Raw genomic sequence first — 20,590 nt, 5'->3', positions numbered from 1 at the left:
CAGCCTCAGCAAAAGTGAGGTGCTAAGCAACTCTGTGAGACGCTGTCTCTAAATAAAATATCCAAAAAAAAAAAAAAAAAGGACAGACAGGTTCTTGGATGCTTGTAGTGGCTACAGGAGTCTTTTATCTCCTGTCTGCCTTAGGGAAGGAATGGGTGAATTTTACTTACTGCTGGGAGTGGCAACCAAACAGGAACTCGCTGGCAAAGCTGTCCCTGGGTCAAATGTTTCCACACCTGTTACTCGTCAGTCCCTCAGCAACTGGTTCAGTACCAGAAACAAGGAAAATGAAACCATGCCTGATAACTACCCAAGTTACAAAGCATCTGGCTAGTGGCTGAGGTGGGCTCAGATCTCCAGCCTGTGAGATGAAAGTGCTTCTGCATACACACTTAGAAGGAGCTGAGCTCCATCCTGGTCCTTAATACTGGCTGGAGAGGACTGGGAAGACATATCTGACTACCTCTCCCTTTCTCCCCATTCCACCTTCCTCATCTTTTTTTTTTTTTAATTGGGCTCCCTCAAGCCCTTTTATTTATTTTTTTAATATTTATTTTTTAGTTTTTGGCAGACACAACATCTTTGTTTGTATGTGGTGCTGAGGATCGAACCTGGGCCGCACGCATGCCAGGCGAGCGCGCTACCGCTTGAGCCACATCCCCAGCCCCACCTTCCTCATCTTGACAAATCTCCTAGCATGGGAGATAGCCTCAGTGCCAGAGGGCTCCTTCTCCCAGCCATCCAGGAAAGCCTCTTCCCCATCTCAGTTCTAGCAGTCACCAAACAACAGATCACATAATCAAACTCCATGTTTTATTTCTGTAAAAAGCTCCAGTCTCACCTATCATGGACCCCATTCATAGGGTTACCGGAAAGTAGAGAAGCTCTGGGTGCCGGTGCAGGAGGCATAGGGCACACCACGGGAGCGAATCTGCAGGGTGTGGAAGGTGAGTGGTGGGTTAGGGCCTGAGGAGCCTGGGTTTAGGGACTCAGTGTGGGGCTCCATCACAGTCACAGGGACTGCATAGGACAGCATTTGGGGCCGGTCATCATGGCGTCTCAGCGTGCCCTTGCCCAGGAGGTGCAGGATGCAGGAGAGGACATCAGTGCTGCTACACACAGCCCCTCTACCAAGGCTGCTGACCAAACCCCTCGGAGGACATGGGCCCTTCTGCCAAGCCTCCAGCACCTATTATGGGAGACCAGAGAGAAACAGGTCAGAGACAACACCTTCCACACCAACCACATGAGAGGACAGGAAGTCCTGAGCATATTAGGTGAACCTCAGCCTTACTTCTCACACATCTATAGGCTGCACCTGCACAGTGAACAAGATGCTTCAAATATGGACCTACCACCTTCTGTAGGTTGCCCTCACCCCAAACCCACATCCCTTTGACTACCACTACCTACCAGGCAGACAAGCTGGTCAATGTGCAGCCCTTCATCCCCGTGGGCCTTGAGGATTCGAACAACAAGGCAGTTGAGAAGGTTCCGTCTCTTCTCCAAGTTCCGGCCTTCTTCATCTTCAGCTTTCATGTATGTCTGAGGTGGGATAAGCCACACATTGCCCCTCCTTGGCCTGGGTTCCTCACTGTCATCTCGAATCTTGAGCACCCCTGAAATAAATGGTGGTCACTTGGTAGGGGCTCACAAGGAACCTGGCCCTAGCTCAGAACAGAGGCCCTCTGGGCCCTGAGTGTATACCTCCTGGTACATCCTTCTGCTCCTGAAGATCCAAGGGGCCTCTTGAAGAGGTGAGAGGCCCAATTGCCTGATTCAGCATCTCCAGAGGGAGCCCTGAGAGTGCCAACAGGCTCTCTACAGACACCGCCTTAAGAGAAGAGGCACAAAGCATTCAGGGCCTCTCCAGGAGTGGAGGGAAGAGGATGAAGGGAAGAGTTTAGAAAAGTGAAGGACAAAGTGGGAAAAGGCAGAGGAGCTGGGCCACCTTTAAATTGTTGAGATTCAGCAGCAGCCACATTTGCATGGTGGACACATGAAGGGTCTGGTCCCCAAACTGCACCTCAGCCCGGCCCAGCCACGTCCACTGTAGTTGCCTCTGTGGGCCTCGCTCTAAGGCAGGGTGTCTCTGACCTGGAGAAGTACCAAGGAAAGGAGGAAAACAAAGGGGAGAGAAAAGGAAGAAGTGGGGTTTCAGGAAGTGTGTGCTATTGGCCAAGTCTGCTTTCTGCTAATGTCTGCAAAGCATGTGGCCTCAGCATTTATAGATAACAGAGGGTCCCAATCTGAAATTCCAGATCCCAGCTTTCTCTGATCTACCCGTCTGGCGAATCTCAGGTATCTGGGAGCCAGCCTGGGCCTACTCCTGTGTTAGTCAGGCCCGTTTTATTTAGAGACGAAACGATGCAGTGAGGTAAGAAGACTGGGGCTCTTATTAAACTGGAATATTGTAAAAGGGGAAGTGTCTCTCCCAATAGTCTGGGAGCTACCTGAGGGTAGATTCAGTTTCTTTTCCTCCTTGGTTGCTGCCCAGCACAGGGATTAGCCCTCAATGGGAAGTTAGCAGTTTGGAACTACAGGTGACTGACCAAGAAGGAGCCACATACCTACTCCCAGGGAAAGCTCTTTCTGGTGGCCTTACTTAGGTCCCTCCTCTTTCTCTTCTCCTCACTACCCTCAGATTCCTGGGATCTATAGTCTGACAGCATCTTTACCCAGACAAAACTGTAGCTCCTACCCTTTCTTCTCAGATCCATCTCCCTTTCCCTGTTGCCTGAGGGAGTCTTATCCTTAAAGACCATGTTTGTTCCCACCAAAGCTCCTGACCCCAGGGTCTATCCCAGCCTCAGGCCCTTCCCAAACAGCCTGTCCTCTCTCCAGTCCACCACAGTCCCTCTGCCTGCTTCCTCACTCCTGTTGTAGAAGTTGGAGTATCGGTTCAAAGTGCCCCTCAGGTAGGAGGGCAGGCAGGTTCCAGGGTTCAGCATATGGCAGATGGAAGCGACAGGCCAGCAGCGCGGGGACAGGACAAGCACAGATACTTCTGGCATTGCCCCTTCATAGTAGAGATCCTCATTCTCCTCTTCCTCTCCCTCCACCACATCTGCAGCCACTGCTTCCCCAGCATCTTCTTCCTTTCCACTCTTATGCTCCTTGCCACTGGCCTCGTGGCCCACCTGAAGGGGCACAGGATTTCCAAATGCTGAGGGCCTCTTCTGTCCAGCTCCATGTTTCTCCCTTCCCACCTTCTTACTTGTGCATTCTTTCCCTGGCACCTACCTGTATTTTCTTCTCTGTGTCCTCCAGCTTTAGGAGTTCCTGATCGAGCTGCTGGAGTTGGTAGACATGGAACTGGCGTTGCAGCTCCTCTGAGGTGCTCAGGCTCCGCAACATCTGCTGGGGGAGGCGATTGGGGAAGCAGGGACCAATCTGCTCCAGCACAGCCCCCTCCAGCCAGCTGGAGCCAACGCCCAGTAGACGGTCTGCCATGTACTGCCTGTGACACACACAACCCAGGCCAGATCTCAGTGGGAGTACCAGCATGAACCAGCTTCCTACTCCAGGGTTCCAGCCTGACTATATTCCAGATTCCCAGGCTCTGTGAGCTAGCCCTGACCCACCATCCTGTGTCCCTCCCTTTCCTATTCCCTAGGTCCACACTCACTGGTAGTAATGCTCAAAGGTGGTGGCTATCTCAAGGCCAGAGAAATTTAGGACAGTTTCCAGGCATCGCTGCAGTTGTGCCAGCATCTCCATTCCCCGGGCTCCACCAATCCGGCTACCCTGGATTCGCTGATCAATGTGCCGGGCAAACTGCTCACTCACCTAGGTGTTGGGAAAGTAAGGATAATCTGAGCAAGTCAGCCAAGGGGAGCAGGTGAGGAGAAGCAGTGAGAAGGTCTGAGAAAGGAGATGTGAATGGCTGGCATCCTCTCCATTGGTCAACCCTATTTTTTTGTTGTTGCTGGGCAATGTAACCCAGGTTTTTGTACATGCTAAGCACATGCTCAACTACTGAGGTACATCACCAACCTGATTAACACTTTTATACAACTATTTTATAAAATCAATAACTGTGCAAATTAGCAATATTAACAATTTTGAAAAATGTTTTCTTTGTGTCTAAAAATCAGACAATAGTAATTTTATTTATTTTCTTATTTTTGTGGTATTGGGGATTGAACACAGGAGCACTCTACCACTGAACTACATCCCCAGTCCTTCTTTTTATTACTTTTTAAAAATTTTTGTTTTGAGGTAGGCAACTTGTGATCCTCCTGCCTCTCAGTCTCCAGAGTAGCTGGGATTATAGGCATATGCCACAGTGCCCACTTCAAATAATAGTAATTTTAAATGAGGAAATCGGTTATATGGCCAAAGATGGTACACTGTGGTATTACTGATAAAACAGAACCAGAAGCAACTCAAGTAACCACAGCGCCACTACCCTGCTGCACTGGACCTTGCTCTCCAGGATGTTTGTCATGTTCATGATTTGCTTAACATTTGCTGTGTGTGTTCCTTAAATGAGGCCCTCTGTCTTGCTCATTATTCTTCCTTTACCTTTCATCACACTGCTTTACGCCCAATGATTTTAAATATTTGCTGAAACAATGAGAATGGTAAGTAAATCACAGTACATCCACCAGGTGGTATCAATGCACAAACAAAATATGAGGACAGGAAGCAACACTGGAAAAAACTTCTAATGTGTCATGCACAGCAGCACAGGCCAGCAATCCCAGCAATTTGGGAGACTTGACACAGGAGAACTGAAAGTTTGAGGCTAGTTTGGGCAACTCTGCGAGACCCTGTCTCAAAAAAATCAAAAGGACTGGGGATATAGCTCAGTAGTAAAGCATTCCTGGGTTCAATCTAGTACCCCCTGACACACACACAAAAAAACCCAAACATGGTTATATTCAAACAGAATGGGAATGGAGGATGGGACATTTAGGGGAGGCAGGGAGGGGAAAGTCAGAGGGGAGGGGCCTGGTAGAGGTGTGGGAGAGTGGCTTACATGGGCAGCTCTGAGGAAAGGGAGCCTGAGCAAGGCTCCAGCACAGCCATTCTGCAGCGCCAGCAAGAAGGCTGCCCGTGGCCCAAACAGCTCAGAGCTCGACTTCTGCAGGATATAATAGTGTTCACAATATCGTGGCACAAAGTCATTGTCCCGCCAGTACGAGGTTAGAAAGTTATTCACCTGGAAGGAAGGCACAAGAACGTGAAGAGGCACTGATCATGCCACCACCACAGTGTCCCTCAACCCATGCCTGCCCCTGCCCACCTGCTCCTCTACCACAGCCCGCCAACAGCGGGTCAGATTTCTCATGATGCTGCTCGGAAGGCCCCTGGTGGCCAAGGAGCTCCAGTCATGGCTTCTGTTTCTGCCCTCTGTGGAGACAGAGAAAGTGGCAGAGGCAAGAAGGGGGCGGCCCCTCAGGTCCCCAAGGATGATTCCTAAGGCCTTAGACAGGCTGCTCTCCAAAATGATGTTCCTGAATGGCCTAATACAAGCCTAACATGTGAGTGGGGGCCCAGGAAATGCTCCTAACTAGACCTGATATTGGAATCCCCAGTACTCACTAGGCCGAGGGGCGGCCACCACTGGAGGGGCCATCTCACAAGGCTCCACGTGCACTAGCAGGTGGGTAAGGCGACGCACACGAGAGGAGAATGCTGCTGCCCGGCTCTGGGGATTATGAGAAGCCTCCCGACACTCCAGGTACTGGTCCAGCAGCCAGCCCAAGGGGCTAATGCCATCCTCATCTGGAGGGCGAGAAAAATAAGTCAACACCTGGCATGTCTTTGGGGAATTGAGAGTTCGGGAGAGAGCAATAGGATGGAATGACACATGGAAGAGGGGCAGCAGGCTTCCACTGACCTTACGGTGTTGGTTAGCACTTGGGCAGACACTGGGTGGGGAGGAAGGGACCAGGGTGACAAACATAGGAACCAAAAGGACCAAGAGCATATCCCAGGTATTTCTAATATTTATTTTTTTAGTTTTCGGCGGACACAACATCTTTGTTTGTATGTGGTGCTGAGGATCGAACCCAGGCTGCACGCATGCCAGGCGAGCGCGCTACCGCTTGAGCCACATCCCCAGCCCACCCAGTCATTTCTAGGTTAGAGCAAGAAAGAGCTGGTTGGTGGGGCCAGGTGTCAGAATGATTACCAGGTGAGGTGATGTTCTGCACTAGGGGGCTGACCAGGGCTTCCCAGCAGGTCTTGCCCAGTGCTTGGGCGGCCTCATCGTCAGGGAGGAAGTGATCTGCAAAATTCTGCTCCTGGCGCAGAGCTCCATTCAGTCTGGGGAGGAGAATGCAGAAGGAAGGTGTAGGGCTTGAGGCTTAAGTTGCCCAGTATCTGCCCAGTCAGCTTGCCCTCAGCATCCAGGCCAGTGCCCCTCTTGGTATTTAATAACTGCCCTGGGCTAACTGGTACATCCCATCCTGGCACACAGGGGAAACTGCTTTATCCTTTTTTCCTCTTCCCAATTGTATTAAAGCCCTAACTCATGGCCTCCCTAGAACCCAGCCTGTTAGTCATTTGTGATAATCTGACCTTCTGCACAGACAGACACACCTACATTTCCACACACCTAGAACTCAGATGTAGAAGGCTCCTGCGGTCCTCTGCTATGTCCTGACTCCAGGCCTGTGCCCGAACCATGTAGAAGAGGCGTGTATGACGACACAGTTGCTCCCGGAACACTGGCCAGAAAGTGGGCTTGGGGCCCAGGACCTCCAGCCCCCGAATGCGAGTGTCAATGCCACCCTGTAACAGACACAGGACTCTTTTCATTTGCCCATACCCTTCTTGGGTTGGGCTAGGGTTGGCTATGCCCTCAATCCTCACCCCTGGAGTGCCTGAGAGCCAGGCTCAAGATCCACAAAGTGCAGGGCCTCAGAACCCCATACCCCCAGTCACACCTGCTGACAGCGCTTTATGCGGATCTGGATGATGGGCCAAAAGCGGGTCAGGTTCTCCAGGAGAGTCACCCTGCTGGCATAGGGCATCACATTCACCTGTCAAGGGATAGAGAGGACTGTCACCTCTGCATATGTAGATGGGATTGAAAGCACCTATATCAGCACCAATCCCCTAGCTGTGTCCCTTCCTCCTATAGTCCTGGCACATGGGGCTCCTAAAAAAAAAAGACCCTAGGGCATGAGATTGTGGCTCAATGGTAGAGTGCTTGCCTTGCACACGTAAAACACTCAGTCTGACCCTCAACAACACATACAAATAAATAAATAAAGGTATTGTGTCCATGTACAACTAAAAAAAAATAATAAAAAAATAAAAGGGACCCTAATGCCACCCCCACTGCTTGAGACCTGATGCCATCACATAGGCACAGGGATAAAGGACTCTGCTTTCTATGGGTCTCAAAATGGGTAGGAAGTTAGGAGATTACGGCAGGATAGGAGGGCAGATCCTGCAAGTGATAGGCTAATGGCACAGGGGTTCCTACCGAGTTGAGTTCCGTGTTAAGAGAGTTGATGCTGTCGCCACCGCATATTACCAGCCGGGCTGGCATGTAGCTCGAGTCTTCACCAGCCACCAGCACTGTCAGCTGCCTAGGAGTGGGAAGGAAGACCCAATGGGAACTGGAACCTCTCATGTCCTTGTAGACTCACCAAATTCAGAGGGATGGTGCATCCTCCAACACAGGGAAGTCACAAGAAAGCCCAGGTGTGTCACTAAGCATATACACAGGAGCATATTACCTGATGAGGACACCCTGACGCATGTGCAAGGTGATGGAGTGGGAGCCTGCACTGCCATTGGACTCCCAGTAGGTCTTAGGGTTACGATCTGTCAGCTTACTTGCCCGGTGTGGGTTGGAGGACACCTCCACCTTCTCCCAGCACTTGTCCTCCTTTACTTCCACACTGGAGCCTGGGAAAGAAGTGGAGGTCACAGCCAGACAAGTACAGAGGGGAAATGGTATAGGTGTGGGGATGTTGAGCAACTGGGGTACAGGTACAAACCCTGGCACAGATATCTGAGGAACACATCAAAGAAAGGGATGTTGATGGGCCGGTGGGTTCGCCTGTGGTCTTCAATTTGGCCCAGCACCATCTGCAGCCGGAACATCAGAGAGAAGAGGTATGGGAGGAATGTGGAAAGACACACAGAAATATGGATGGAGGAAAGCTCAAGCAGTGGTGGGAAGAGAGGGCACGGAACAAATGCTCCCAGGCTCACTTGAGTCACCTGCTGTTCCCAGCTTCAGGAACACAGCCCCTTCCCAGCCACTGCTGGATTTTGTATTCTTAGGCAGCTCTGAACCCACAAGCTTCATCCTGCCCTTCCTCCTGACCTGGATGCAGCCGCCTAGGATGTTAGTGGTGAGCTTCCGGTAGAGGTGGGCATGCTTCTCACACTTGAACACCATGTCCCGCAGCTCCTGAGCCAGCTCCAACTTTCCCAGGTGCTTTTCCAGGGCCTTGGAGATGGCATCTCGGGCTCCCAGCTGATTCAGCACCACAGCGTAGTCCCTGCTTGCTGAGGTCAGGCGATGCAGGAAGGTGATCAGTTCTTGGAGCACCTGGGATGGCGATGTCAAGGGGGTCATAAATATAGGACTCAGGGAACAAGCCAGAAGGGCACCCACAGTGGTAAAAACCCATTATGTACTGGGTGCTGGGGGTGCTGCAGTGAACGAGACAGAGTGAGGAAGTACAAGGACAGGGATGGGAGAGACATAAAGCTAGGTGGAGTTAGAGAACCAAAAGCAAGCCAAAAAGGAAAGAGCCAAGGGACATCTTGCCATCCTAAGTTCTAAGCTACTGAGTATGTTGACAACAGGTACAGAGAGAAATCCTGGATTCTCTCATTCAGGCCCACCTATCCTGAAAATGAATTGTAGGTCTGTGTTTTGAAATATTCAGGCCCTAAGTTCAGACACTTGGAAGGGCTTGGTGGGGCCCAAGAAGAACTGGATTTGTGTATATTTACTCAGAACTAAAATCTTGTAATAGAAAAAGTTGTGGACTGTAGACATTTACTGCCACCATGACCCTAATTCTCTGATCCCTTCTAAAGCCTTCTGTGCCCAGGACCTCTCTGTAGCTCTTGCAGGGAACACTTGTAATGTATTGTGCCCCCTGTCTCCTGCATCTCTTTACCCCATAGAACCAGCCAAAAAAGGAACCACTGAAGCTCTTATTTGTTTATATTTGCATAGGAAACACAGGAAGGCTACATAAAATTAATACAAGTGGGGGGAGTACTGAGTGACAGAAATTCAAGTGGGAGCAAGAGTTCTCAATGTATACCTTGTTATATCATTTTGATTTGTGAACTGTTTGAATGCATAACCTATTTAAAAAAAATAAGATTAAATTTTAAACTTTTTTCTTTAGGTGCTGGGGATTCCACCCAGGGATGGTCTACCACTGAGCTATACCCCCAGCCCTTTTCCATTTTATATTTTGAGACATAAGTCTCACTAATTTGGTGAGGCTGACATTGAACTTGCTATCCTCCGGCCTCAATTTTCTGAGTTGCTGGGATTATAGGCAGGTGTCACCGTGCCTAGCTAAAATTCAATTTTAAAAGCAAAGCTTCAGGGCTGGGGCTGTAGCTCAGTGGTAGAGCACTTGCCTAGCATGTGTGAGGCAGGGGTTCAATCCTCAGCATCATATAAAAATAAGTAAACAAAATAAAGATATTGTGTTCATCTACAACTTAAAAAAAAAAAAAAAAGCAAAACTTCAATCAAGGGCACAAAGGCTCTATCATTTCCTTGCTGAGGGGGTTTGCCTCACCAGTGGCTGCCTTGTGTCCTCTCCCTCCCAGCATCTCCCTGGAGCAGGGCAGGGGTACCTCTCGATCAGTGTTGGGGGACCGTAGGCAGGTCATGCAGGCATCCATGGCCTCGTGCCAGGGAAGCAGCAGTGCCTCGGGGAAGTCCACCAGCTGCGTCAGAATTCTAGGAGCAGGGGCAGAAGGCAGAGATGTACAGCTGGCCTGAGGCCCTTTGCCTATCCCCACCCCTCACCAGTTCCTCACTTCAGCGCAGTCAGATGCAGGGCCTTGTTGGTAGCCGGAGTGTCCAAGGTCTGCATCAATGCAAGGAAGGGCTGGGGCTGCCGCTGTAGCTGTAGCAGGCATGGCTTGACCTCTCTCTCCCGGGGTCCCTCAAAGTTCAGGGCTCGTTCCAGATCCACAAGGAGTTTCCCAGCTGGGCCCAAACCCTCCACCAGAGACTGCAGGGAAGCACTGGGGCTCTGAGGTGGGGGTTCCTTCACTATAGGAAGAGGTGTTACAAGAATTGGTCACTGTTAGTGATGCAGAGGCTCAGAAAAGGACAGATTCTTTACTCTCAATCTTTACTTCTAATGTCTCCTAAAAATGATTTTGATTTTTTCCCTTTCCATGTTAGGGATAGAACCCAGGGCACTGAATATACCAAGCATATATATTACCATTGAGCCACATGCTGAGCCTGACTTTTTTTGGTCTTCCTCCTGTAAGTTAGTTTTGGAGATTTCATAATTTCTTTCTCTCTCTCTCTCTCTCTCTCTCTCTAAATAGAAGCACTCTACCATTGAGCTACAATCACAGGCCTTTTTTTTTTTTTTGAGGCAGGGTCTCATTAAATTGCCCAGTCTGGTCTCAAATTTGCCATCCTCCTTCCTCAGCCTCTCAAGTTACTGAATTATAGGCATGTACCACCATACTTGGCAGAAATCAGGACTTTTTTAGGCCGCAAAAACCTCTTACAATGTTCTAACTTTACGTCCTCCATTATCCTTTTTTGTATTTTGAGATGTGGACTGATTATCTTGCCATGGCTGGCCTTGAACTCCTAGACTCAAATGATCTTCCTACCTCAGTCCACAGTAGCTGGGACTCCAGGTTTATACCACCACACTTGGCTTTCCTTCTTTATTCTTTTTTTTTTTTTTTTTTTTAATATTTTTTAGGTGTAGATAGACAGTACCTTTATTTATTTATTTAGATGTGATACTGAGGATCGAACCCAGTCCCTCACATGTGCTAGGCAAGTACTCTACCTCTGAGCTACAACCCCAGCCCACTCCTTTATTCTTTAAGGGAAGTACAGTGTCTACTTCTCCACTTATTGCTTATCTCTAAATTTTGGATTCTCGCTAAATAAAGTGCTGTCTTTCCCAGAAAGAACTGCACAACAAGCAGCAGAGTCCTGAAGAACGCCCTGTTAACCAGGCACAGTGGCACATGCCTATAATCCCAGTAGCTAGGGAGGCTGAGACAAGAGGATGGCGAATTCAAAGCCAGCCTCAGCAACAGAGAGCACTAAGCAACTCAGTGAGACCCTGTCTCTATTAAAATACCAAAAAGGGCTGGGAATGTAGTTCAGCGATTGGGTGTCCCTGAGTTCAATCCCCGGTACCCCTCCCCCCCAAAAAAAAGAATGCCCACTTGCCTTAGGTGGTAAGCCTGACACCCACCTTCTACTCTGGCTGCATTTTCTGACTCCTGAGGCTGAGCCTGGGCTTTCAGCAGAAGCACATCTTGCTGGGCTTCTAGAAAGGATGGGTAAGCTGGCTGCCCTGCCAGGGCCTCAGGCCCATATTTCCTGTAAACCCGGCAGTTGAGCAGGTCTCTTAGGGCACTATCATCGAGTCGCTGTGGCAGAGAGAGCAGCAGGTCCTGGGCCAACTCCATGGGTACAGCCAGCTCAGCCAGGATCTCCTCATCTAGAACGTGCTATCAGGGAGAAGGTCTAACTGAAGATAGCTCTAAGGGCAAAGGCTCCAGGGAGAACCTGGAAGGGAAGGGATCTCCCCTGCAAATATACTCTCCACCCTGAACCTCTCAAGGCTGGTAGCTGGCTCCTCCCAAACATTTTACCCACATCTGCATCTCTGGACATTCCAGACTCCTCCCTAGTGGCTCTTTTGCCTCATGACTTCCTTTGGCCATCTGGAGCCTTCCAAATGTCTGTCACAGTCCAGCCCTTGCAACAATGTCCTTCATCCCCTGAGTGTCTACCTCCCCTTCCAGGTTGTCCTGTAGAATCTGGAAAACCTCCTGGTAATCAGGTCCATCCAACTTTTTGATGAAGAAGAGGAGCTCCCACCACTCAGCCTGGGTCAGGTGTTCACTCTCTTCAGCATCCTCATCCTCAGGCAGCACATAAGGCACAGCATAGAGTTCATTCATAGGCTTCCAGCGCCAGGAGGGCAGTGCTGTGCAAATGGGCCGTGGGATAGCCACGTCATTGCCCACCCATCCAGACCACCATTCCTCTGCTCAGGGCTGATCCCTCCATTCCTCTTTGAGCTCACCTCCGCCCAAGACTCTACTGACCACTGCCCCCTGGTACTCATCAGCTTCAACCGCGTCCTCAATGTCTTCCTCAAATCCTAAGATCTCTAGCATGTGCCAATGCACCCAGTAGGTGCGGCCTGTTGACTCCCACAGCACCTGGATGATGGAGGGAAAATGAGGAAAAAGGAGGAAAAGGCTCACTAAGACTGGCTAATTCCCAATGATGAAGACTCAACTCCAGTCTGACCACCTGACCAAGTTTGGAAATACTTCTAAGTAGCCAAACACTGGCATATGAAAAGCATGTACATATACCCAAAAGATACATTCCCCTTCTGGGATGGGCTATGTTTCTCCTCCCAGCCTATGCTTGATGGGTTATATTGCTTTTCTTTCACCTGGCCTCAAGCACCCCATCTCCCTTATACTGACTTTTGGAAGAAGGTAACTATATCATTTTCTTCCTAGGTGTGAGCCTCTGATACCCAGATAGTCTTAGCCCTTCAAACAACCTCCCTTTGAATTGCTGACCCCATTTTACCATCTTGATTTGAGGGTTTTCCCGGTGGGTTGCCAAGCTAAGGGCCACATAAAGGCACAGCTAAACCCAACCAATAAAATTCAGAACAGTGTCTTGCCACAATGCTTCTCACCTGCGCGGGGGGCACACCACTGTTGCTCTGGCGGAACTCGCCTTCATCCCCAACGCTGATCTCCTCATAATCATCCAGCATCCGCACTCTCATGCCTGGCTGCAGCATGTCCCGCACATATAAGGCATAGGTATTGCCACTTGCAAACTCAGATCGAGGGCGAAACCGTCTTGATCTCCTGAAGGAGCGCTGGGCTTGGGTGGAGAGGTGCCCTGGACTGGCATCTGCAGGCTGAGGCTGGAAGATGGAACAGGGGGACCGCGCCAAGCTCCCTGGTCTGCTCGTGGCCCAGTCCCAACGCATGGCCTGCACAAGCTCAGAAATCAGGGTGCCCATGGCCATACTGAATTCCAGCTCCAGCCGGCCCCTTTCCCCACTCAACTCCTCAGGGGCAGAGTTGTTCTGGGCTCCTGGTTCCCCAGCACTGTCATTCAGCTGATCCAGGAGAAAAGTAACATGCAAATACCGCTTCACCAGAGAGAAGAGCAGCCTTCCTGGGACCTGTGGGATATAAACTTTGGCTTTCACCCACCTTGTCAGCTTTAGTTCCTCCCACACTGTCCTCTGACAGGTGCAAAGGCCTGGTTCTCAGATCTTGCTCTCAACTTCCCCCACCCCATGCCCCCATAGGGTACCTGAGGTAGCTGAATGCCCTCGAAAGACATGGGATGTTCAGAGAGCGTGGCCTGTGCAAACAGAGCTAGCAGAGCACATCGGCTGTCAAAATCCAGGTGTTTCTCAATGGCTTCTTGCTGGCTCAATGACAGAAGGATCTGGGTCCGGGTCCCTGTAACCCACATCCCAGTCAGTAACTGCTTCCTAACTCATTCTTCCCAGACACGTCTCTTAAAGAGTTTTCACTCAATAAAATAAAAATCCTTTGCTACCACTCAGTAGGTATGACATGATTTGTTGATTTGTTTCAAAAGCCAAAATTTACTATCTTACCCATACCCACACCCACACCCACAATCTGTAATAGTCTAAAATCTAGACTCTTGCTTTGCACAGAAAGTCAATTAATATGAGGTTCCTCAGAGTTAGTCTTTCTTCAGAGATGCCCCTGCCCCCACCCTACACAGACCCCCTCCTTTTTTTCAAACTTTTATGAGAAGGGCAACAGAATCTTTTTTACGTACTGATGAGGTCAGAGGCTCCCGCCACAGTGTCCTGTGAGTCCCTGAGCCGACCCAGCCCCTCTCCTGCTTTCCCTTCCTCCCCATACTGTCCCTCACCAGCATCATGGGAGGATAGGGCTTGTATCATCCGGCCTGCGCTCCAGCGAACCTGATAATCAGGACTACTCAACATGTGCATGAGCAAGTCCAAAACCCTTGGGTCTTTGAAGACCCCAGTGAGGGGCTCAATGCTAGCATAGGCGCTGAGCACATGGACAGTATGAAGCAAAGGAGCAGGAGGCATGGTGCCTACACACTCCTCCAGTTGCCGAAGGGCCCTCTGAATCAGGGACTTCACATCAGTTTCCATTTCCCCTAGCACAGTTTTGTCCAAGGCTCCAGTCTCCGCAGACTCTCTGGAGGGCCCGATGACCTGGCCATCCTCGCCCAGCATCTTGTGGCAGTTGGCATAGATTTCATCATCAGACATCCATAGGAGGATGTGCTCAGCTTTGCAGTCCACTTGGTTGGAGGCCCCTTCCCCATCATCTCCACGCCTGAGGATCAACCAGCGAATCTGGTACTCAGGGTGCCCATCATGGCCCACCCGCTGGCGGATCAGCTCATCAGGATAGGCATGCAAGCCAGGCCCAAGGGGCACCCTGAATTCCCTGTAGCGGAGTTCCCCCACCATCCTGGCACCTGAGACACAAGGAAAAGAGAACAGGCAAGCTCAAGTGAGAGGGGAGGTCAGAAAAATCAAGGCCTCCCAAGAGTTGGGGAAACAAATGTGGCAACAGCTGTTGGGCTGGGTGGGGTAAAGCTGGGCCCAGGAGTAGCCTGCTGCAGGCTGGGTGGGGCCAGAGCTAGGCAGAGGAACACTGGGGTATTTGTTCTGAGAGATCAAAATTTGGGATTAAAAAAAGGAAGATCACAAAGGCCTGCAGCATGGAGTGAGTGGGGCAGGGTGCCTCTTAGCTACAGGCAGAAACCCAAGGTTCTCGGAAGGGTGTGTGTGAAGCCAGAAGTATGTTTGGGGGACTGGGAAGGGAAATCCGAGTGTGTATGAAAAGGGGTGCTATTTCTAAGGGCTGAAACACTGGGTTGTGAGTCCCAGAGGCTAGAGACGCCGAGAACTGATGATGGAGTATAAGTGCAAGGCGCTGTGGGCTGTGAGGAGAGGGTCAGGGGCTAAGCGCGCCTACAATAGGAGCAATAGGAAAAGAAAGGCTGCTGGGGAGCCGCGAGGCCCCAGACACCCTACAGTGGAGACCAGGTGGGTGAGGGGCGTGAGGCTTGGTCGACCAGACCAAGTCCTAAGAAACTCGGATCACGCGACAGGATGGGAGAGGGGTCTAAGGTCGACAAAGAATCCTAAGGTACCGAGGGAAAGTGGGGCGCGAGATGGAATAAGCAAGAGGTCGGTGCGCCAGAAAGTCCAGGATAGGGGCAGGGGGCCGCGGCAGGGCTCAGGCCACCTCAGAAGTCCACCGGAGTCCTTGCGCGAGGCCTGTCCTTCGCAGAGCTAGGGACGCGGCATAGACGATGGCTGCGACGCTGGCGAAGATTAGGGCCGTGCCTGGGCCCCCCAAGGGGTCAGGGCGGGAGGGGGCGTGCCTCCGCAGGACAGGCAGGGGGCGTGGCACAGCGGGACCCAGCACCCCAGGGTCGCGCCACTGTCTTCAGTGTCCGCTGGGGCAGGGCGGGGCCTGGTCCCTGCCGGTGGCACCCTGCGCCCAGCTCAGGGGGCTCCGCAGCCCGCCCAGAGCCACTGCTCATTTCCGCCGGACCTAGCGGAAAGCTGGGGGCCCTGGGAGAACGCTGGGGAGGAGCCGTGGGTGCCACCTCAGCGATGCGCGGCACCTCCTCCTTTGCTCCGCCCTTTCCTCTTCCTTTTTGCCCTCGCTCGCGCCACCGGAAGTGCCTTCCCATTTCCCATAGTCAGAACTGGAAGAAACTTTGGAGGTCATTTTTGTCTCCTTCCTCCATATTGCCCTTTCCTTTTTCTTCCCCCATATACTTGTGTGCTTCTTTTACCCACGTCCAATCTGCATTCCCCGCTCCAAAAGAAAACCCAGGAACAGATAAAAATGTCGCATTTTATTGGAATTCAGGGATATCAACTTTGGGCAGCAGCAGAGGGCAGCTTCACATAACTCTTCATAGGGGGCAGTGGCCGAATCTTTCGGCCAGCCCACCCCCCCTTGCGGTGCCACAGCCCGCTGGAAGGCCTCTTGCCCAGCCAGCGGTTCCGACCGGCTTTGCCGATGACCCGTTTGTTATGATCAACATTCGATACTCGGCCAACTGTTGCTGTGCACGTTTCTAGTACCTGACAAAGCGAATGGAGGAGAATCACTGAGGAAAAGGAACCCGACAACGTGAAAGCAGAGAGTGGACGTGGGGGAGCTATAGTAGAAACTGGGTAGTTGAAAAGACAATGTTTCTTCTTTCGTTATGGTGCCAACCTGACTAGGCATGCTTAGGTATGTAGCAAAGGACAGACCCAGGTAGAAGTTGCTAGTATCATAAAACACCTGAGAGCAATCCCAGGCAGGAAAAGATACATTCCAAAAATTCCTTCTGTGCTGATCCCACCCACCTGTACTTACACACCTGCATCTGCCTCTTAGAGGGCAACTGGATAATGGCTGTTCCATTCACCTTCCGCAGCAGCACACCACAAGTCCCTGGGGAAGGGAGAAGCAGCTTTGCCACCAAAAGTGTGTGTGGGGGTCACCCAAGGGCCATAGCCCACATGCTGCCCTTGCCTTGCCTTTTAGGAACAGACACAAAAAAGAAGGATGCATGCTGTGTTTTATAAGTACATGTTCTTCTGACAATGGACCAGATGTGGACCCATGGGTTCAGAGAATTGTGACATCAAATGCCCCTTGGTCTTTCTAACTGTGAGACTCAGGTAGCTCCTTTCCCCATACCTGCAGCTCGAATATACTGGGCCCCTCGGCCTGGCTCACTTTCCACGTTGTTAATGAGAGTCCCCACAGGCAAGGCCCCAAGAGGATGTGCATCCCCTTCCCGAGCAGCAACTAAAAGATAAAATTTTATCAGCCCTAGAACCTTTGCAGCCTCCATACATCCATACATCCAGTAGTCATCTCTCACCTGCCATTCGGCCTATGTGGTTAGAGTTCAGGATTATATCTCCAGCCTGCATGTTCTCTGTGGCAATGATCCAACGTTTCCGACTGCCCCCAGCAACCAGAGCTATGTCTGCTGACCTGTTGGTGGACAAGGGAGAAGACCATCAAGGAAGACTGATATCATCTGATAACAAACTTCACAGCAGTCATTCAGACCACACCATCATTGTCCCTCATCCCAAACTTGCCTACAAGGATCATAGCGGACTCTGATAACCTTTTCCTCAAAGGGTTCTGGCTTAGTCTCCTGCTCTGGCCGGAACCGCAGAAAGTCAATCATGCGATAAAGTTGCTTGTGGCCCCCACCAATACCATGTACTCGGATTCGGCCTGTGGTCAAGACAGTTTGGGGATGCAGTTCAGGTCAAATTAGTTCAGCTCCTACCTAGCACTGGGAACAGGCATATTGGCCAGAGAGTAGTACTTCCCAACATTATGGCACAAAAAGGAAATGATAAGGCTGGGCACATTGGTACACGCCTGTAATCCCAGGTACTGACCAGGAGAATCCAAAGTTCAAGGTCAGACTGGGTTCTGCAAGACCCTGTCTCAGGTTGTGGCTCAGTAGTAGAGTGCTCACCTGGCACCTGTGAGGCCTTGGGTTTGACACCACATAAAAATAAATAAAACAAAGGTATTGGTCCAACTACAGCTTTAAAAAAAAAAAAAAAAAGGTTTGGGCTGGGCGCCAGGGATCATGCCTATAATCCCAGCAGCTTGGGAAGCTGAGACAGGAAGATCATGAGTTCAAAGTCAGCCTCAGCAACAGCAAGGCACTAAGCAAGTGAGACCCTGTCTCTAAACTGATTGAACTAAATAAACAAATAGGTTTGAGGCTGTATCTCAATGGTAGAATGCTCCTGGGTTCAATCCCCAGTGCCATAAAAAAAGGGAGGGAGGGCTGGGGCTGTAGCTCAGTGGCAGGGTGCTTGCTGAGGCACTAGGTTCAATCCTCAGCCCACATAAAAATAAACAAATAAAATAAAGGCATTCTTTCCAACTACAATTACAAAAAAACTTAAAAAAAAAAAAGGGAAGGAGGAAGAAGAAAGAAAATTATAAAAAATTTGCACAGCTCACTGGAGTAAAGGGGTTGGGACAACATCTATATAGAGTTTGGTAAAAATATAATTATGTAATTACTGAAATTGTATATTATTTTTCGATAATCTACGTCAAATCATTGAGTTCAGTAAGTTTATGAAAGCATAAATTGTACTCATATAATTTCAACTGTTATAAATTTTGGAAGAATATGAAGAAGAATGTCCTGGCATTTCCTGTGAACAGCCAGTTGTCTATTGCTTTGTGTTCCACTCTCTGGCTCTAATACATGAAGAAGGAGCCTCTCAATAAATGCTTTTGAATTACATTTCTCTGCACTTTACAAGGTCTAAGTGTTACTATACATAGGTCTAGAGTCCTAGCCCTTGCTCCCACCTGTGTGGTCTCGACCCCCAGATTTCCTCTTTTTCACTGGTACGATGGTGTACTTAGTACGACTCTTCCAGGATACAAACTTGGCGTGAAGGGCCCCAGAAGTAAGTATAGGGCGGCAGGGGAGCAACATCAATGCAGAGGGCAGTTGGAAGAGGGCATTGCTCACCACCTAGGGATAATAAGAAATCTCTTCACTTGAAAGCAAACTGAAGATGGCTCAGACCGATTTTCGCTTATAGTCCATTTCTTTCTGGAAGTGTCCCACACCAGATGTCCAAAACCTCCACCCTTTACTGCTTGCACAAACATCAGTACAGAATGTTTATCCAGGTGTACATAGGTTGATTACCTCTCCTCATTTGATTGTCTCACCTCTAAGTATTCAGTGGAATATTCTCCCCTTGGTCATCTTTTAAATCTGGCTCAAAATCTCTATCTTCCAAGAAGTTTTCCTTCCCGAAACAACTCTTTTCCAGAGCTAGTAATTTCCACATATCCATATATAACCATCAGCATTAATACTTTTTGCCCTCTGCCTTATGTTTCAGGGAGTTTCCCATATATGAATGGAGGCAAGGGACCATTTCTGTCTTGTTCCTTGCGTATTCCCTATATTTCACAGAGTAGGTTGATTTGGTTTTTAACTTTAAATGTTCATCTGCCAAAATGTACCATTATCAGCCTGAGAACACCAAAAGAACAAAACCGACAATTTCCATTTTTTTGTGGCCTAACAGTTGCCCACTCGAGACCTCAGGATACCTTCTCCTGAGACTAGTATTCTTGCTTTCTTGCCCAGCATTCTCTAATCTCAGCAATAACTCATTTTTAAAAATATTCTTTTTTAGTTGTTGATGTACCTTTATTATTTATTTATTTATTTATATGTGGTGCTGAGGATCAAACTCAGTGCCTCACACATGCTAGGCAAATGCTCTGCCACTGAGCCACAATCCCAGCCTAATAACTCATTCTTGTAGGTATCATAATGATTGAGAGCACAGGCTCAGCCTGTGTGGTATCACATGCCTCTAATCCCAGCTACTTAGGAGGTTGAGGCAGGAGGACTACAAATTTGAGGCCATCCTCAACAACTTAGACCTTGTCTCAAAAAAAAAAAAAAAAAAAAAACCAAAAAAACATTGGGGATGTAACTCAGAGGTAAAGCACTCCTGGGATCAATCCCCAATAACAAAATAATGATAATTATAATTATAATAAGGCTGAGAGTGCAGCATGTCTAACATGTGCAAGGCCCAGAGTTCAATCCTCAGCACAAAACCAAAAAAGCAAAACAGAACAAAACAAAAACAGAGGCTCTGAATCCAGACTGCCTAGCTCCAATAGTTGGTATGTGACTTTGGACTGCTTGTCAGCTTTCTCATCTGTAAAATGAAAATGATGTTAACCATTTTATAGAGTGGCTGAAAGGAGTTAACTTACTTGAAATGGCTATTACAAGTGGTGATCTGCAAAAGAGCTTGCACCCCAATATCTCTTCTGAAGAATCTCGCCTTATGATGCAGCAACATTTATAAAGGAGAGAGCTAAGGCAGACATCACGGGCCTGCTTTACTCCTGACTAGACTTGCCCGCATCCCCCGCCTCCCATCCCTACCTAGCAGTCTTCTCTCCCACTGCCCAAATCGAAACAGCCTCCTTCCCGGGTAAGGCGGATTACCTGCGCAGCAGGGAGTAGACTCGTTCCGGGGGCGGTAACGGCCGGAGGCGCCAGACTGAGAGAGCCCAGAGCACGAGTCAGTGTCCATAGGGCCATGGGGGTGGCTCGGATCCCCTGGGTTCAGCACGCTACCTTTACCTTTAGTCGGGCTACTTGGCGCAGCCAGATGACGTTCTGCTCCCGGCGCCGTCGCCTTCCAATAACGTAAAAGGAGGCGGGCTAGAATTGGAGACGAGCTAGCTTTCCTCCTCCAACGAGGTCAGAGCCAATCGTCTGGCGGTTCTAAGGTCGCATGAC

General features: G+C 49.8%; 2 protein-coding genes across 8 annotated transcripts; both read right to left on the bottom strand.

Moving 5' to 3' along the window:
• Window positions 1–799: 799 nt before the first annotated feature.
• Window positions 800–15,847, bottom strand: Cul7 (cullin 7). 5 transcript variants are annotated; one of them, XM_076858697.1, is made up of 26 exons: window positions 15,392–15,847; window positions 14,030–14,710; window positions 13,526–13,677; window positions 12,891–13,391; window positions 12,255–12,393; window positions 11,959–12,155; window positions 11,415–11,673; window positions 9,991–10,228; window positions 9,805–9,910; window positions 8,297–8,524; window positions 7,965–8,055; window positions 7,701–7,872; window positions 7,445–7,550; window positions 6,900–6,995; window positions 6,569–6,744; window positions 6,143–6,276; window positions 5,551–5,733; window positions 5,252–5,358; window positions 4,985–5,167; window positions 3,629–3,789; window positions 3,244–3,460; window positions 2,876–3,140; window positions 1,952–2,097; window positions 1,708–1,834; window positions 1,414–1,619; window positions 800–1,189 (listed from the first exon to the last, which is right to left on the bottom strand). In XM_076858697.1, exons 2-26 carry the CDS (start codon window positions 14,700–14,702, stop codon window positions 866–868), a joined length of 5,187 nt encoding a protein of 1,728 aa, XP_076714812.1. In that variant the 5' UTR covers window positions 14,703–14,710; window positions 15,392–15,847; the 3' UTR covers window positions 800–865. The 5 variants fall into 5 exon arrangements, with proteins under 5 accessions (XP_076714812.1, XP_076714814.1, XP_076714813.1 ...); XM_076858699.1 differs by having other exon boundaries at window positions 14,126–14,710; XM_076858698.1 differs by having other exon boundaries at window positions 15,487–15,847.
• A 242-nt stretch (window positions 15,848–16,089) lies between these two features.
• Mrpl2 (mitochondrial ribosomal protein L2) lies at window positions 16,090–20,524 on the bottom strand. 3 transcript variants are annotated; one of them, XM_076858695.1, is made up of 7 exons: window positions 20,294–20,524; window positions 18,613–18,781; window positions 17,361–17,502; window positions 17,135–17,250; window positions 16,948–17,043; window positions 16,625–16,698; window positions 16,090–16,340 (listed from the first exon to the last, which is right to left on the bottom strand). In XM_076858695.1, exons 1-7 carry the CDS (start codon window positions 20,387–20,389, stop codon window positions 16,128–16,130), a joined length of 906 nt encoding a protein of 301 aa, XP_076714810.1. In that variant the 5' UTR covers window positions 20,390–20,524; the 3' UTR covers window positions 16,090–16,127. The 3 variants fall into 3 exon arrangements, with proteins under 3 accessions (XP_076714810.1, XP_076714809.1, XP_076714811.1); XM_076858694.1 differs by having other exon boundaries at window positions 16,948–17,058; window positions 20,294–20,520; XM_076858696.1 differs by having other exon boundaries at window positions 16,259–16,340; window positions 16,611–16,698; window positions 16,948–17,058; window positions 20,294–20,518.
• Between the last annotated feature and the right edge of the window lie 66 nt (window positions 20,525–20,590).

The sequence above is a fragment of the Callospermophilus lateralis genome, chromosome 6, assembly GCF_048772815.1.
Source record: "Callospermophilus lateralis isolate mCalLat2 chromosome 6, mCalLat2.hap1, whole genome shotgun sequence".
In the NCBI taxonomy this organism is placed as follows: domain Eukaryota; kingdom Metazoa; phylum Chordata; class Mammalia; order Rodentia; family Sciuridae; genus Callospermophilus; species Callospermophilus lateralis.
Note: the sequence above shows the minus strand (reverse complement) of the source record. Positions and strands in the feature narration are given on the sequence as shown.

What these genes read in the sequence shown, in the direction of transcription:
- Cul7 (XM_076858697.1), bottom strand. Translation starts at nt 14,702, where the DNA reads ATGGTGGGGGAACTCCGCTACAGGGAATTCAGGGTGCCCCTTGGGCCT. An exon ending in CGTCAGGGTGTCCTCATCAG is followed by an intron (nt 7,551 to 7,700) that starts GTAATATGCTCC and finishes TCCCACTCCTAG; the next exon opens with GCAGCTGACAGTGCTGGTGG. An exon ending in GCATAAAGCGCTGTCAGCAG is followed by an intron (nt 6,745 to 6,899) that starts GTGTGACTGGGG and finishes TGTCTGTTACAG; the next exon opens with GGTGGCATTGACACTCGCAT.
- Mrpl2 (XM_076858694.1), bottom strand. Translation starts at nt 20,389, where the DNA reads ATGGCCCTATGGACACTGACTCGTGCTCTGGGCTCTCTCAGTCTGGCG. An exon ending in GTCTACTCCCTGCTGCGCAG is followed by an intron (nt 18,782 to 20,293) that starts GTAATCCGCCTT and finishes TATTATCCCTAG; the next exon opens with GTGGTGAGCAATGCCCTCTT. An exon ending in CCTCTAAGAGGCAGATGCAG is followed by an intron (nt 16,341 to 16,624) that starts GTGTGTAAGTAC and finishes TCGCTTTGTCAG; the next exon opens with GTACTAGAAACGTGCACAGC.